This window comes from Hoplias malabaricus, chromosome 2 (assembly GCF_029633855.1).
Source record: "Hoplias malabaricus isolate fHopMal1 chromosome 2, fHopMal1.hap1, whole genome shotgun sequence".
Taxonomy (NCBI): Eukaryota; Metazoa; Chordata; class Actinopteri; order Characiformes; family Erythrinidae; genus Hoplias; species Hoplias malabaricus.
In genome coordinates, this window is record NC_089801.1 from 530,063 (window position 1) to 543,990 (window position 13,928).

Sequence of the window (13,928 nt, forward strand, 5' to 3'; positions counted from 1 at the left end):
AAATGATAAAATCTGCTCAGCTTGTCTTTTTTTTTTCTTCTTCTTTGTCATGGCACATCCCTTGTTCTTTGCATGACACATTTGCTTTTCACGTCCTCTGCTTTTAATTTCTGCATTTGTTGCCTGCTTTTGTCTAAGACAGTCCTGTCATTTTCTTTCTCTTTTGACTTTTCCTTTTTTAACTTTGTCCTCTTTCTCACAAAGGATGGAGCTGAAACTTTATGGCCATTGTTGAGCACACCTTTCTACTCTTGAGAGTCACAGATATGGTTGTAACCCAGCTTTTTATCTGTACTGGGGGTTTTGACCTTGATGGTGTGCCCATGGCTTTTGCACATGTAGTTATTCCCAATTAAAATAAGGACCATGCCTTGATTTTCTTGCTTGTTCAATATCTTTCTCGTCTTGCAAACATTTGCCCAAGCTCTGTCCTCTCCTTGAACCTCTGGTTGTTTTGCTCTTTTTGTCTTTTGTATTCCTTTCATTCTTTTCACTCAAATCCATTTCCCCTATTCTCTGCTTCTCTTCCAAACCTGTCCTCACGCTACTCATTTTTGGCTCCCTCTGTTGCTGCTGCTGTCATTTGCCAATTTTCTTTCTCTCGTTCTTTTATCCATCTGAGAATGTTGAAATGGTGCACAGGTTCTTATTGACCGTTCCATTGAACTAACGTCAGTCATGTTGTTTTGCCCTTTGCCTCTCTTAAACCTTGTCCACATGCTGTTTTTCATGTTGTCGTCTGTTGCCTTTGACTTGTCTTTAACTGGAGCATTAGTACTAAGCACCGAGTTGTTTATTCTCAATCTTTGGCCGGACCCGCTTGAATGAATTCCTCCTGATGCATCAGCTCTACATTTTTCTCCACATATTTTGGCTAATTCTTTTGCAGTTGCCACAGCCACCAATTCACCACGGTTTCTCGTTTTCTTAGTGCTGTTCAGCCAACCAGTATTTTTATTGCTTTCTAAAGGCTCTTTAATCCTCACTTTCCCCCTTTTTGTTCTTCCACTGGTAATTTCATCTTCCTTCTCCCTGTCTGTGATTTCCTTTTTTGCTCTTTCTATACTCCTTGTTATTCTTGCTGGCTGTTCTACGAGACTACTCTCTTTCAAAGCCAACATTTTTCCTTTGTCTGTATAGATCCACTCAGTCTCAGTGTCCTCCCCAAGTTCAGTGTCAGATCTTGTCTGTTTTGGATCCATCAGTATACCACGACCATGACCGCTCCTCCTTGATGCTGTACTGATCCCTGCCATGACCTGGTGGTGTTTTCTCTCTACTTTCTTTGTTAAAGTGGTACGTTCAGCATTTGGTTGCTTTGCTTTAATTTTCAGTGTCCCTGCTACCTCTTCAGATGGCAGAATATTAAGTCTTTTTGTCCTTCTTGTATCCATCAAAAAGCTAGAATAAGCCTTGTAGTTTTCTGCTGTTCTTTGTTTACTCAGCCTCTCCAATCTGCTTGGGATGTGCCCTTTCTCTGCATTTATCCCACTTTCCTGCTTTTCATCAAATAAATATTTCAGTCTGCACCTCCCAGTACTTTTCACATCCTCATTTCTTTCATCCCTTACCTTTTGTGCCACTTTTGTTTCAGCCTCTCTCTGGCCTTGTCTAGTTCCTGTCGCTGTTCTCTCACGTCTTTGAGCTTTCATTATATCCACACTTACCTCTGATACTGTGGATTGGGTTCCATCAAATTTTGTTAGCTCTTTCTCTTTGGCTGAATCAACCATTTTTTTGTTCTTGATACTAATATTCTTACTCTCAGAAAGTGGAGATGAATCTGCTTCCACGTTCCTGATGGGTGCCTTTGCCATGATTTCTAAGTCCCTGTGAGCTGCTGCTGTTGATTCCTTGCTTGCCTGAGATCTGGTGTTTGATCTGGTCACTCTTTTGTTCGGTCTTTTACTTCCATCACACTTGTTTGAGTTGAGATTTTCCTTTGAACTTGACTGCAATGTATCTTTAATTGTTACGTTTTTCTCCTCATATTTAGTGGCCAGAATCTTAGTTTGTATCGTGTTGCTTTTGTCTTGTTTATGTTGGACAGCTCCTGTTTTTTGAACCAGGTTTAATTCTTCTTCACTCATGCATAAAACATCTCCAGCTGTGCTCTTCTCCCCTGCCGACGTGCTTCCGTTTTCTACTGTTGTATTGGGCAGGGGCATTTCAGTCGTCATCTCCGTCACCTTAGCTGTCTGAACATTGTTTTCCCCAGGCAGATATACAGGACGTATATTGGACTTTCTTCTCTTTATCCCAGTCTCTTTCCACTTTTTAGAGACCACTTGTGTGTTATTATGTTCTACTGTCAAACTGCTCTCATGACCAATCTGACCATTTGTGTCCTCAGTTACCTCTGCATCAATCTCTGTCGATTCTTTGCTTGCAGCATCCTCCACTGCACTGTTACATTCAATGTCCTTATGGGAAGAGCTCATTTCTGCACCTCCAGCCACAGGTTCCAGAGGAGTTTCTACCTCTACAAGCCTCAGGGAGTCCTGCAAATTTGTAGCCAGCTTGAGATCAACTATATCTAATGTGCTGTCTGCTTTTGTGCTTGACAGCTCTGTTGTATTAAAATCTAGACACTCTGGCACAGTTGAGGTGTTCTCTAAATATTGGGTCTTTTGCGCAGTTCTTGATCTTGCTGCTGCGTCTCTCAATTCACCTGAATGGATGTTTGTTACAGCATCATATTTAGTAAACTTGCTTAGGGCTAAAGATACCATATGATCCTGTGCGTTTAGAACTGTAGTTGGAGAGGATTCCCTTTCTGAGGGAAGGTCTTGATCTACTGAGCTGAAACGTGTGGGATTAATATTTGTTGTGGAATCTTTGACTATTGGGTTTGATTGCTCATCCATTTGAGGTAGATCTTGAAGGTTCTGGTCCACCACTATTTGAGGAATCACCTCAGTTCTTTTGGCTGTGTGTTTAACTGGTTTTGTTTTGTCCTGGCTTGACTCAGTCAACTTTGTTCTGTCAATATCCACTGCACTGTAGCACTTTAGACTTCCAAGATATGCATCCCCTAAATGGAAAGTTTGTTGTTCATTGACATGTGTCTTATGGTCTGTAACTGCATATTTTTGGTGTGGGATATGTTGTTCCGCTTGGAGGTTTTGGTCCTCCATTGTTTCAGGCAGCGCTTCAGGTGTTTCGGATGTCTCCTTAACTGGCTTTGTTTTGTCCTGACTTGATTTTATGTCTCTGTCTAATACATGGCTGGATTTTATAATTCCAGCTGTTGTTCTTTTAGGGTCTTGTTTTTCTGTGTTAGTTGAAAAGACAGGTTTGTGGTCAGAAATCGAGCAATTTGAAGGAGCATCTGGAACCATCCTTTCAGTGTGTGTAGATTCAGAAACTTCAGTGAAGCAGGTCAGTTCTTGTAACCCATCTTTCTGAGTAGGATCCTGACTGGAATGATCAGAAGGTGGATAAAAAGACTCAAAAGGGCAAGGATAGTGTAGTGAAGATCTAACCAACTTAGACACCTCAGTTACCTTCTTTATAAGCTCGGCTATGCTTGGTGAGTAGTTCCTTAGAACACAAAAAGATAGGTGTGACAAACTTGGTGGACAGCATGAGGAACTTGTTAAATGACCTTCATCTTTCTTGGTTTTATTAGTTTCAACATGGAAACTCATTGATTTCTCTTTGGGAGTTTCTCTCTCCGGTGTCGATATATGAGAGGGAGGACTCAGGATTCTTGGAGGCCTGGTGGAGGTAGAATGGTCTTGTCTTGAGGAAGATGATGTGGAAAGCATTGCCACTTCCTGTAAATGCCCTGTCTCACAGTCAACAGAAAGGTTTGAGTGGTCTTCAAGTAACAACTCTCCAGTGGAACAAGCCTCTTTAACGTCTTTATTCTCCACTTTTGGGAGGTCATCGTTTTTGTCTAAAAACAGTGGCATATCTTTCCCATCACTGTCTTTGTCTACATTAGATAAGCCTTCTATGACTGTCTGTTTTAGGGTCATATGTTTGTTTTCCTTCTCTATATTGACAGTCTTCATTCTGTTTTCAAGAGAGGTCTTTGTTTTTGTGCTATTTGAGCTTTTGAATGTGCATTTTTTGTACCTTGCCAGAGTTACTTTATGAATGTCTAAATTAGTCAACTTGAATTGCACATGACCTAGGGAACCAGAGTCCACTACAATGGTCTTTAACTGCTCCATGCTGTGGGATAAGGTTTCAGTCACAGGGCCATTGGTGTTGTCCACAGAGAGAGACCTGGTGCTATTGGATTGATGGGGCTGAAGAGGTTTTGAATGTTGGGGTCTAGACAGTTGGGGAGCTGCATGGAGGTGAGGTGAAGGTCCAGGTGATGGAGACAGATGTGGTGCTGCATAAATGGATTCATCTGTGGTCTGAGGACTTAAGAGGCACGCTGTTTGCAGTAAAGGGACACCACTGGGCACACCCTGTGTATCGTCCGAGAAGTAAAGGGTTACATTGACATTGTTTAATCGTTTCAGGAAAATTAGAATCACTTAAATGACCATTGTGGTGGCACACAGAGGAATTTGTTCTCTAAATTTAACCCAATCCGTACAGCAAAACACACATTTCCACACACTAGTGAACACTAGGGGGCAATGAGAACACGTGTCCAGAGCAGTTGGCAGCCCTAGTGACACCTCTCGGGAGCAGTTGGGAGTTAGGTGCCTTACTCAAGGGCACTTCAGTCATGACCTGCCGGCTCTGGGAATCAAACCGGCAACCTTCCAGTTACAAGCCCAGTTCCCTAACCACCAGGCCACAGCTGTCTCCAAAAGTTAGAATATTTTGGTGGTCTTCAAGGTTTGCAAAGTTGCTAAAATTCCCATTTTCCTATATATCTTTTAATATTTAATAATAGTCAATTCACTTATTTTCCTTTGACTTTTCCCTCATATGTTTGTGAAAATGTGTAAGATGTACGCAAATATCTTCTCACTTTTGCACAGCACCATTAAAAAAAAAGATAAGTGGTGTATACTGAATATAAAATTTGATTTAGATAAAAATACACAAGAAACATCTGAAATCACTAACCTCATCTAGCCGTGTCGGCACATCTGTAGTGGTGGAATCTGCAGACAGCAGAGAAGAGAGAAAAGCCATGTCGATCTCCGCCCCAACCTGAGAAAAAAGAATGATACTTAAAGTCTTTATGAGCTAAATTTACAATGAAATGTAGAGCTTTGTACCTCATTAAAAAACTCTCTGCAAATCTCATTGGGATACTCAATAGTATATATTTTAACCTCATTTTCAATGTCATCATTCACATCCTCGTCCTCAGTATCCTCAGAGCTCCCTTTCTTGTTTGCTTCCAAGGCTTCCATGATCTCACTGTACTCCTCTAGTGCCTTTTCAAACAGGTCTTGAATATTACTTTTGACTTGCCGACCACAACATGATGCTGTAGGACCACTTTTAGGATTTTTGGTCCTGCGGCCTGCATCTTGGTTCAAGCTTTGCTTAGGTCTGTTGCCTTCAGAGAGAAAAAGTAAGTGTTTCTTTCAGATTTATTCATAACTGATATCTCTTTAAGACTCTAAACCCCATTTAAGTGCTGACCTGTTAACCTAGATGATTCATTTTTTAGAATTGGATTCTGATTTTGTCGTGGAGTCTCCTGGCTATATATAGCCTTTTCTTCTGCCCAGAAGTGTTTCAGTTCCTCCACCTCAAATTCCATGAACCTGAAAAAAGACAGGTATATCTATGGGTCTATTATTCCATTTTGAGTCCCAACTGTTCACCCCTTGTACCTTCCAATGTCTGAAGCACACCCATAGTACCACCCCACAGCTTCCTTTAAGATTGGAATGGCCGCCTGAAACTCTAAAATAATAATCCAACATCAGAGCCTTTTTACATTTATTCATATCCTGTAACCATATGATTCTGGTGGGTCTGATGCTTACCCATAACCGCTGGGTGCAAGGCAGGAACACACCTTGGAGAATGTACCACAGCATAACAGGGCATTATTCACTCATTCATTCCTGGATACACCGTGCCACCCATATCAAAACCTGATCTAAGCAAACTGCTGTTGAATCCTCACACTATTGTTCTAACATCTACATTTACATTTATGCATTTGGCAGACGTTTTTATCCAAAGCGACTTACAAAAGAGGATCTAACATTCAAACTACAGCACAATTTATACAAATTACCTTACATTGAGTGCAATATGCAGGAAGTAAGAAGTGCATTAAAGAAAGACTTTCAGTGCAAGAGATAGTCTTGGAAGAGCTGGGTCTTCAAGGATTTCTTGAATGCGGACAGACATCTAGTCTATAAGCCCTAGTTAAGAAGACGTGGGAAACACTCCATTTTAAAAAACGTCACAGAGGAAATATTGGATGAACTGTGGTTTACTCCAGAAGTCCCAACACTAGTGGAGTAGCTGAGAGAACTTGTCCACAGGTGTGAAGGTGGAAGTAACAGGATTAGTCAGTGGTGTCTTGCTATGGACTGGATCCCTGTCCAAGATGTGCCCCGTTCTTTTACCCAGTGATTCCAGGAAAGCAGACCCATTGCCACACTATACAGCTTGAAGCAGTTACGGTACATAATCCATCCATCCATTATCTGTAACCGGTTATCCAGTTCAGGGTCATGGTGGGTCCAGAGCCTACCTGGAATCATTGGGCGCAAGGCGGGAATACACCCTGGAGGGGGCGCCAGTCCTTCACAGGGCAACACAAACACTCACACACAAACACTCACACCTACGGACACTTTTGAGTCGCCAATCCACCTACCAACGTGTGTTTTTGGGCTGTGGGAGGAAACCTACGCGGACACGGGGAGAACACACCAAACCCCTCACAGTCATTCGGAGCGGGATTCAAACCCACAGCTGTGTGACTGCGACACTACCTGCTGCACAACCGTGCCGCCTAGGGTAGATAAATGAAGGAATATTGAATGTGTTGTTATTTATGTATTGTTACGCTGCGCTGTGTATGTGTGTGTTTTCTCTCTCTCACTATCTCTGTAAATGTATAGGTTCTGCAATCTGTTCCATTCCATGTTCCAGTTCGTGTATTTGTTCACCGTCCAGAGTCCGGTCCACCATCCAGTCCACCATCCAGTCCATGTGTTGTCTGTCATCACTTCGTCTACGTCATCTCGGCGGGAGTCATAAATACGTGTCTGTGTACGATGTTAGAGAGCTTTGTTTTGTGCTGTGATTTGTATTGTGTATATTGAATTCTGTTTGCCTGGTTTTGACTTTGATCCATTCCAATTTCGACTACGAGTTTGTTTTTGCCCTTTTGAACACTGATGCTAGATCTATCTTTTGTAAATTTTGTGTATATATTTCACCAGAGTAGGGTTGGCTGCCGTTTGTTTTGGGAGTGGGTTTTGTGTGTGTTTTTGTGTATAGACAGGGAGGAAGGTAAGGTGTTGTCTTTTGTTTCCTTTTGTTTACACTTAGGTAAGTTAGAGTTGTTTGTGGGTCAGTTAGGAGGGGTGTTTGTTTGTTGTTTTTGTCGGCTAAAGGCCTTCCTGAAGTTCACTGGTGTTTGGTTTCGTTGTACATATCACATTTACAATATATATTCTATTCATTATCCATTCTGTGTTTCCGTTTGTGTCCTTTTTGTTTCACCATTTACATCTGTTACAGTTATTCTCTTCACATATATTAATTACAACCCATTCCTCATTCTGTTACGGCTCAACCCTAGACTGGGTCGTAACAGTATTTATTTATTTATTGCCAATATAGCGTATTATAATCCAATCAACTTAATGTGTATAGGTAATTCAGTCTGTGGGTACTCTAGCTTTTGGAATATGTCTACACATCACAGATGTAGATGCTAAATTGGATACTAGATTGGATACTAAAAAGTGATGTTGCAAGGAATTTTTGGTACTCTATTGAACATTCGTTTTGCACTGATTTTCCAGCCTACATTGGCTTGCAAAAGTATTCATACCCCTTGAGCTTTTTCACATTTTGTCACCTTACAACCACAAACTTAAATGTACTTTATTGTGATTTTAAGTGATAGACCAACACAACGTAGCCCCCTTCACTCTGATTCCCCTAAAAATCCAGGGCAATCAATTGTCTTCAGAAGTCACTTAAAACTAAATCTTAGTTAATAGACTCCAACTGTGTGTAATTTAGTCTCATTGTAAATACACCTGTTCTGTGAAGGGCTCTGTGGTTTGTTAAAGAACAATATTGAACAAACAGCATCATGAAGACCAAAGAACTCACCAGACAGGTCAGAGATAAAGTTGTGGAGAAGTTTAAAGCAAAGTTAGGTTATAAAAACACATCCCAAGCTTTGAGCATCCCAGGGAGCCTTGTTCAGTTCATCATCCAAAAATGGAAAAAGTATTCTACAACTGCAAACCTACCAAGACATGGCCGTCCACCCAAACTGACTGATTGAGCAAGGAGAGCACTGGTCAGAGAAGTGGCCAAGAGGCCCATGGTCTCTCTGGGGGAGCTGCAAAAATCCACAGCTCAGGTGGGAGAATCTATAAGTTGTGCACTCCACAAATCTGGCCTTTATGGAAGCGTGGCAAGAAGAAAGCCATTGCTGTGGCAGTTTGCCACAAACCATGTAGCGGATGCAGCAAACGTGGAAGAAGGTGCTCTGGTCAGATGAGACCAAAGTTGATCATTTTGGTTTAAATGCAAAGTGTGACAGAAAAGTAATACTGCTGATCACCCTGAACACACCATCCCCACTGTGAAACATGGTGGTGGCAGCATCATACTGTGGGGATGCTTTTCTTCAGCAAGGAGAGAGAAGCTAATCAGAGTTAATGGGAAGATGGATGGAGCTAAATACAGGGCAATCCTGGAAGAAAACCTGTTGGAGGCTGCAAAAGACTTGAGACTGGGAAAGAGATTCACCTTCCAGCAAGACAATGACCCTAAACATACAGCCAAACCCGCAGTGGAATGGTTTGAATCAAAGATTATTCATGTGTAAGAATGGTCCAGTCAACGTCCTGACCTAAATCCCATTGAGCATCTGTGGCAAGACATAAACAGCGCTGTTCACGGACGTGCTCCATTCAACCTGGCAGCGCTTGAGCTATTTTGCAAAGAAAAATAGGCAAAAATCTCTGGTAGAGACATACCCCAATTGACTTGCAGCTGTAATTGTAGTGAAAGGTGGCTTTACAAAGTATTGATATAGGTAGTATTTCATGTCACACTTTTCAGATTTTTATTTGATTAAAATTCTGAAAACCATGTATCATTTTGGAGCGGCACGGTGGCGCAGCAGGTAGTGTCACACAACTTCAGGGGCCTGGAGGTTGTGGGTTCCATACCCGCTCCGGGTGACTGTCTGTGAGGAGATGGTGTGTTCTCCCTGTGTCTGTGTGGGTTTCCTTCGGGTGACTGTCTGTGAGGAGTTGGTGTGTTCTCTCTGTGTCCGCGTGGGTTTCCTCCGGGTGACTGTCTGTGAGGAGTTGGTGTGTTCTCCCTGTGTCTGTGTGGGTTTCCTCCGGGTGCTCCGGTTTCCTTCCACAGTTCAAAAACACGCGTTGGTAGGTGGATTGGCGACTCAAAAGTGTCCGTAGGTGTGAGTGAATGTGTGTGTGTGTGTTGCCCTGTGAAGGAATGGCGCCCTCTCCAGGGTGTATTCCTGCCTTGCGCCCAATGATTCCAGGTAGGCTCTGGACCCACCGCGACCCTGAACTGGATAAGGGTTACAGATAATGAATGTAATTAATGAAGGTAATGAATGAATGTATCATTTTCGTTCCACTTCACAATTATGTGCTACGTTGTGTTGGTCTATCACTTAAAATCTCAATAAAATCCATATAAGTTTGTGGTTGTAAGGTGACAAAATGTGAAAAATTTCAAGGGGTATGAATACTTTTGAAAGCCACTGTAAGTTACAGTTCACACTAACTTTTGGGCCATGTGGTAGTAGTCCATGCGGTCATAGTTGGAGTGCTTCTCCCACTCTGACACAGCTGTCTTCACTGCTTCAGGGAGAGAGATTTCAGGACACTGAAGAGTGATGGCACGAATTACTGGTCTAAAAGACAAGTATCACAGCGATCAAAACTGAGGTATACTGCTAAATTTAAAAGCAATGCATGATTGTCCATGTTTAAATTATGTTTAATATAGAATCTCTGACACATACAGGCCACTAGATGTCAAGATAATGACAAATAATAATAATAATTGTAGTAAAAATGTGACTGCTCCTATAATACTTACAGGAAGAAGCAAGCCAAGGCCTCCACATCTGGACTGCTGCTGTAGAAAGACTTTGCTTCCCTGCAGTACAACTGCCACAACCTGTAGCTTTTGTATAGTTTTTGAGAGAGACTAGTCCCCTCACAAGGGGAATGTATCACAGAAGGCTGTTTAAATCTACTATGGCACGATGGACCTTGGGCATTTGAATGAGATAAGTGAGGACTGATCTTTTGAATGTGTGGGGGCAGAAACTGTGGGTCCTTGCAGAGAAATAGAAGGTGGCTTTGGGGGCTCATACGAAATACTGGTGACATATTTTTAAAGTTTATCTGAGGCTCTGGTTGGCCGGCTGGCTGGAACTTTAGGTCAGAGACTGGAAGGTAACTGGGCTCAATGTGTGACTGGACATAGCAAGATGTAGACGGATTATTCGACTGTGTGCTGTTGACATAAAGAGGTGGGAGGCAAGGAGGGTGGAATTGTTGGGTATACTGGGGGTATTTTGAATCCAGCAAAACTGGTGGCTGCTGGGCTTTAAGATAGTTTAAGGGTTTGGCTGACATTGTATGAACTGGTAAAATTGGTGGTCCTGGAAATTCCCAAAAAGCTCCAGCATTCAGATTGGGAGGCTGAAGTGAGTTGGGCAGTGGATGTGGTGTATTTTCTGATATTACATCAGAATGTAGTTGAGAATTCACAAACATGTTTGGGTTGTCTTTAAGTTGTAGTATGGCAGCCTTCTCTGTGGACTTTATTAAGGGAACTGAAATAGAAAGGTCCACTTCTGGGATACTGGACGGTCCTGGATCATTTTCCTGAATCAATGTATGTGATCCTAGCTGCAGCTGAGTTTGAACTGGATACTTCACAACCACATGAGGTGTTGAAACATGTGGAATATCATTCTGATGGGGTTGCACAGGTGTTAGAAATGAAACCAGCTCAGCTGGGTCAAGAATGTTTTGCATATGGAGTGACTTAATTTCACAACTGTTTTGTGTAATATTCCCGAGAGGGGGAAGAGGGAAGTAGCATTGGGATTAAATATATTCACCGGAGTCTCTTTCGGCTACAAGATAGGATTGATACGTTTTAAGTCACTGGTTCTTCCTTCCGACCTCCTCCAGATTTTCTGTTTCCTCAACCAGGTCTACAGGTTATACAACCTCTGTAAACATGTGAAAAGAAAGTTTAGTGCACATAGGAAAGTTCATATTATAATAGGTACATTAAAAATATGAAGTATAGCTACTATACAATAGCTTAATTGAAAAGAAGTCTCCTGTTATATTACAAATCTCCTTTTAATAACAATGAGACAAATTTAATAAGCACACAGAATTAATCTAGTTTCTGTATTTTAATCTGTTTATAGGTCTTAATCTTTAGAGTCAAAAATTGTTCTTTAATTGTTCTACAAAAATGTTTTTACTGTAAACTATCCCAAACATGTTCTTAACTTAGGCCCAAAGGTTGTATCAATGCAGTCCTACCAATCCTGAAGGTTAACACATAGGAGTGAATAATTTATTAATTCTTTTTTAAAATGTATATATATATATAACATAAAAATAACATAAGCCCTCATATCCCTCAGCTCTGCTCTTATAGGACAGGCTTAAATTCTGCTTTGAAAAATATCCCTCAGAGGTGGCCCTAATCAACAGGCCGAGCTAACTTTGTACTTCTCTTTATAATGGCTTTTTATGTTAAGACAAACAACCATGTTTTTATTTGAAAAAAAGTATTATAATTTTAATAATTGCAATTTTTAAGCTCATTTACCCACCTCTGAAAACACAGGCCAGAAACTGCAGTCCTCTACGGACGGCCACACATTATAAAGCAGTGAAAATCTGCAGTGCATCTATCATATACGGGTCTAATTTCAAAAACAAACAGGTGTAAACATTCTGACAGAAAAGCTGAGGACGTCAGTTACATTACAGAAATAAACCCCTAAAACTGATGAGAAAATACAAAAAAAGGTGTGAAGGATGTAACTGTAAGACCCTAAATTAACAGAGGTTTTGTTAATATTTGAGCATGTGGTATTTCACTTTCCCAAATCTATATCAGTGAACGGCAGCATATTTTACTTAACAATGTATTAAAGTAGCTACACGTTTAGAAATACGGTAATTACGTTAGAACCAAGCAACACGTACATTACATAAATAATTTAATTAATAAAAATAAAATGTGAAGAAAAAATGGGTAAGTGAAATAACGAACGCAGTAGGTAAATGTCCCCAACTGTAGGTGGCAGTCGCTCGCTTTTGAGTTAGGAAGCAACTACATTTCCCATCATTCCCTGCGCATATAACATCGGAAGTCATTTCCACTGGAGAGTGGAGGAGAACCGCGTGGTGGTCTTTGGAGCTCTGTTTCGCGTTTGTAGCTCTTTGTTTATCGAAATAAAAGGCTTGGGCTTAACTCACCATAAACTCACAGCCCTCAGAGAAGAGAAACACCTGAGAGGACCTTAGCAGTCATCATGTTCCTGCAGTTCTTCCTCAACGAGAACGGAGAAAGGGTCTACACCCTGAAGGTGAGTCCGAACACCTCATGTTTTTCTTCAGTTTACACTAAATAAGTACAATTCAAATTGCAGTAATGTTGATTGAACCGTTGGTAGAAAAACCTTTTTCCGTACAGTCTTAAATGTGGGTTCTTCAAGTGTTTTATTCATTATAAGGACTGGTTGTGTTTGGAACCATTACCAAGTGTAGAGCCTTGGGGAAATGTTTTGAATTTTTTTTTTTTCAAATTGATAGAGAATCTATCTATTAGCATCTGTTTAAACTGGAAGTATAGGTACAGCACAAAGCGTTCTTCTGTTGTAATAAGCCATCATATGGACATCATAACAATAAATCCCTTTTTAATACGCAACACACTTCACCATTCAAATTGTTCTAAGCTAAACACTACTATAAAGTACCCTTGAAAAGTATATTAGGAGTCTAGGCATAATTGCATCCCCTGTCTTCATGGATGTTGTTTAGTAATAGAAAACAACAAATCTTCCAAAACAAATTATTTATGATGTTGTGTTGTCATTGAAAATACAAATTGATAACTGACCTATTTAATTTGTTGGGGTCTAATGCAGTTGTTGTTTAAACAGTGTTTACAATCAGCATCATTCAGTGACTGACTGACGCCCTCCTCATCCCTCCCACCCACAATACGGTTGTTGTCGACAGCAACAGGATTATAGTCACAGTTTTAATAATCTGAATTTTACATAAATATAACGAGAATATGAAGTTGTTGACCTGCTGTCGTAAGTCCAAATGTGTGTTGAACAATTCGGTCATGTTTACTTCATCGTTTACTTACTTTCCTGTTTCAGAAGGTGGATCCAGAAGGCAAACCCACCAGCTCTGCACACCCGGCTCGATTCTCTCCAGATGACAAGTTTTCCCGCCATCGAGTGACCATCAAGAAACGCTTCGGACTTCTGCTGACCCAGCAGCCAAGACCTGTTCTGTGAAACATGAAGAAATGGACAATCGTGCAAGTGTGGATGGATGTGGATGTGGATATAGATTAGTTTCCCTGTGAATTATTGTATTACTCTGTTCAGTAGAGCACACGTGATGTGATCTGAGTTGGAATTTTTTAAACCTGGTTCCTAACATGGTTTAATTCTAGTGAAGAGGAGCCTTGCATTTTCAATAAAATATGATTTGCTGACATGCTGCGCTGCCTGTTGTATT

The 13,928-nt window shown here is 41.0% G+C and overlaps 2 protein-coding genes across 3 annotated transcripts; one reads left to right on the plus strand and one right to left on the minus strand.

Moving 5' to 3' along the window:
- Positions 1-538: 538 nt before the first annotated feature.
- LOC136683217 (centromere-associated protein E-like) lies at positions 539-12,486 on the minus strand. Of its 2 annotated transcripts, XM_066658977.1 has the most exons (9): positions 12,439-12,486; positions 11,993-12,085; positions 11,258-11,371; positions 10,222-11,108; positions 9,905-10,033; positions 5,569-5,693; positions 5,253-5,482; positions 5,041-5,127; positions 539-4,427 (listed from the first exon to the last, which is right to left on the minus strand). In XM_066658977.1, the coding sequence occupies exons 4-9, from the start codon at positions 10,905-10,907 to the stop codon at positions 549-551; spliced, it is 5,136 nt and encodes a 1,711-aa protein (XP_066515074.1). In that variant the 5' UTR covers positions 10,908-11,108; positions 11,258-11,371; positions 11,993-12,085; positions 12,439-12,486; the 3' UTR covers positions 539-548. The 2 variants fall into 2 exon arrangements, with proteins under 2 accessions (XP_066515074.1, XP_066515073.1); XM_066658976.1 differs by having other exon boundaries at positions 10,222-11,371.
- A 61-nt stretch (positions 12,487-12,547) lies between these two features.
- Positions 12,548-13,898, plus strand: nop10 (NOP10 ribonucleoprotein homolog (yeast)). Its single transcript, XM_066658979.1, has 2 exons — positions 12,548-12,754; positions 13,562-13,898. Exons 1-2 carry the CDS (start codon positions 12,701-12,703, stop codon positions 13,700-13,702), a joined length of 195 nt encoding a protein of 64 aa, XP_066515076.1. The 5' UTR covers positions 12,548-12,700; the 3' UTR covers positions 13,703-13,898.
- The last annotated feature ends 30 nt before the right edge of the window (positions 13,899-13,928 follow it).

Bases quoted from the DNA above. Each gene is read 5' to 3' on its own strand.
- nop10 (XM_066658979.1), top strand. From the start codon at position 12,701: ATGTTCCTGCAGTTCTTCCTCAACGAGAACGGAGAAAGGGTCTACACC. The intron at 12,755-13,561 runs GTGAGTCCGAAC...TTCCTGTTTCAG, and splicing joins AAAGGGTCTACACCCTGAAG to AAGGTGGATCCAGAAGGCAA.
- LOC136683217 (XM_066658976.1), bottom strand. From the start codon at position 11,171: ATGCAAAACATTCTTGACCCAGCTGAGCTGGTTTCATTTCTAACACCT. The intron at 10,034-10,221 runs GTAAGTATTATA...CTTGTCTTTTAG, and splicing joins GCCTTGGCTTGCTTCTTCCT to ACCAGTAATTCGTGCCATCA. The intron at 5,128-5,252 runs GTTAAAATATAT...CTTTTTTCTCAG, and splicing joins ATGATGACATTGAAAATGAG to GTTGGGGCGGAGATCGACAT.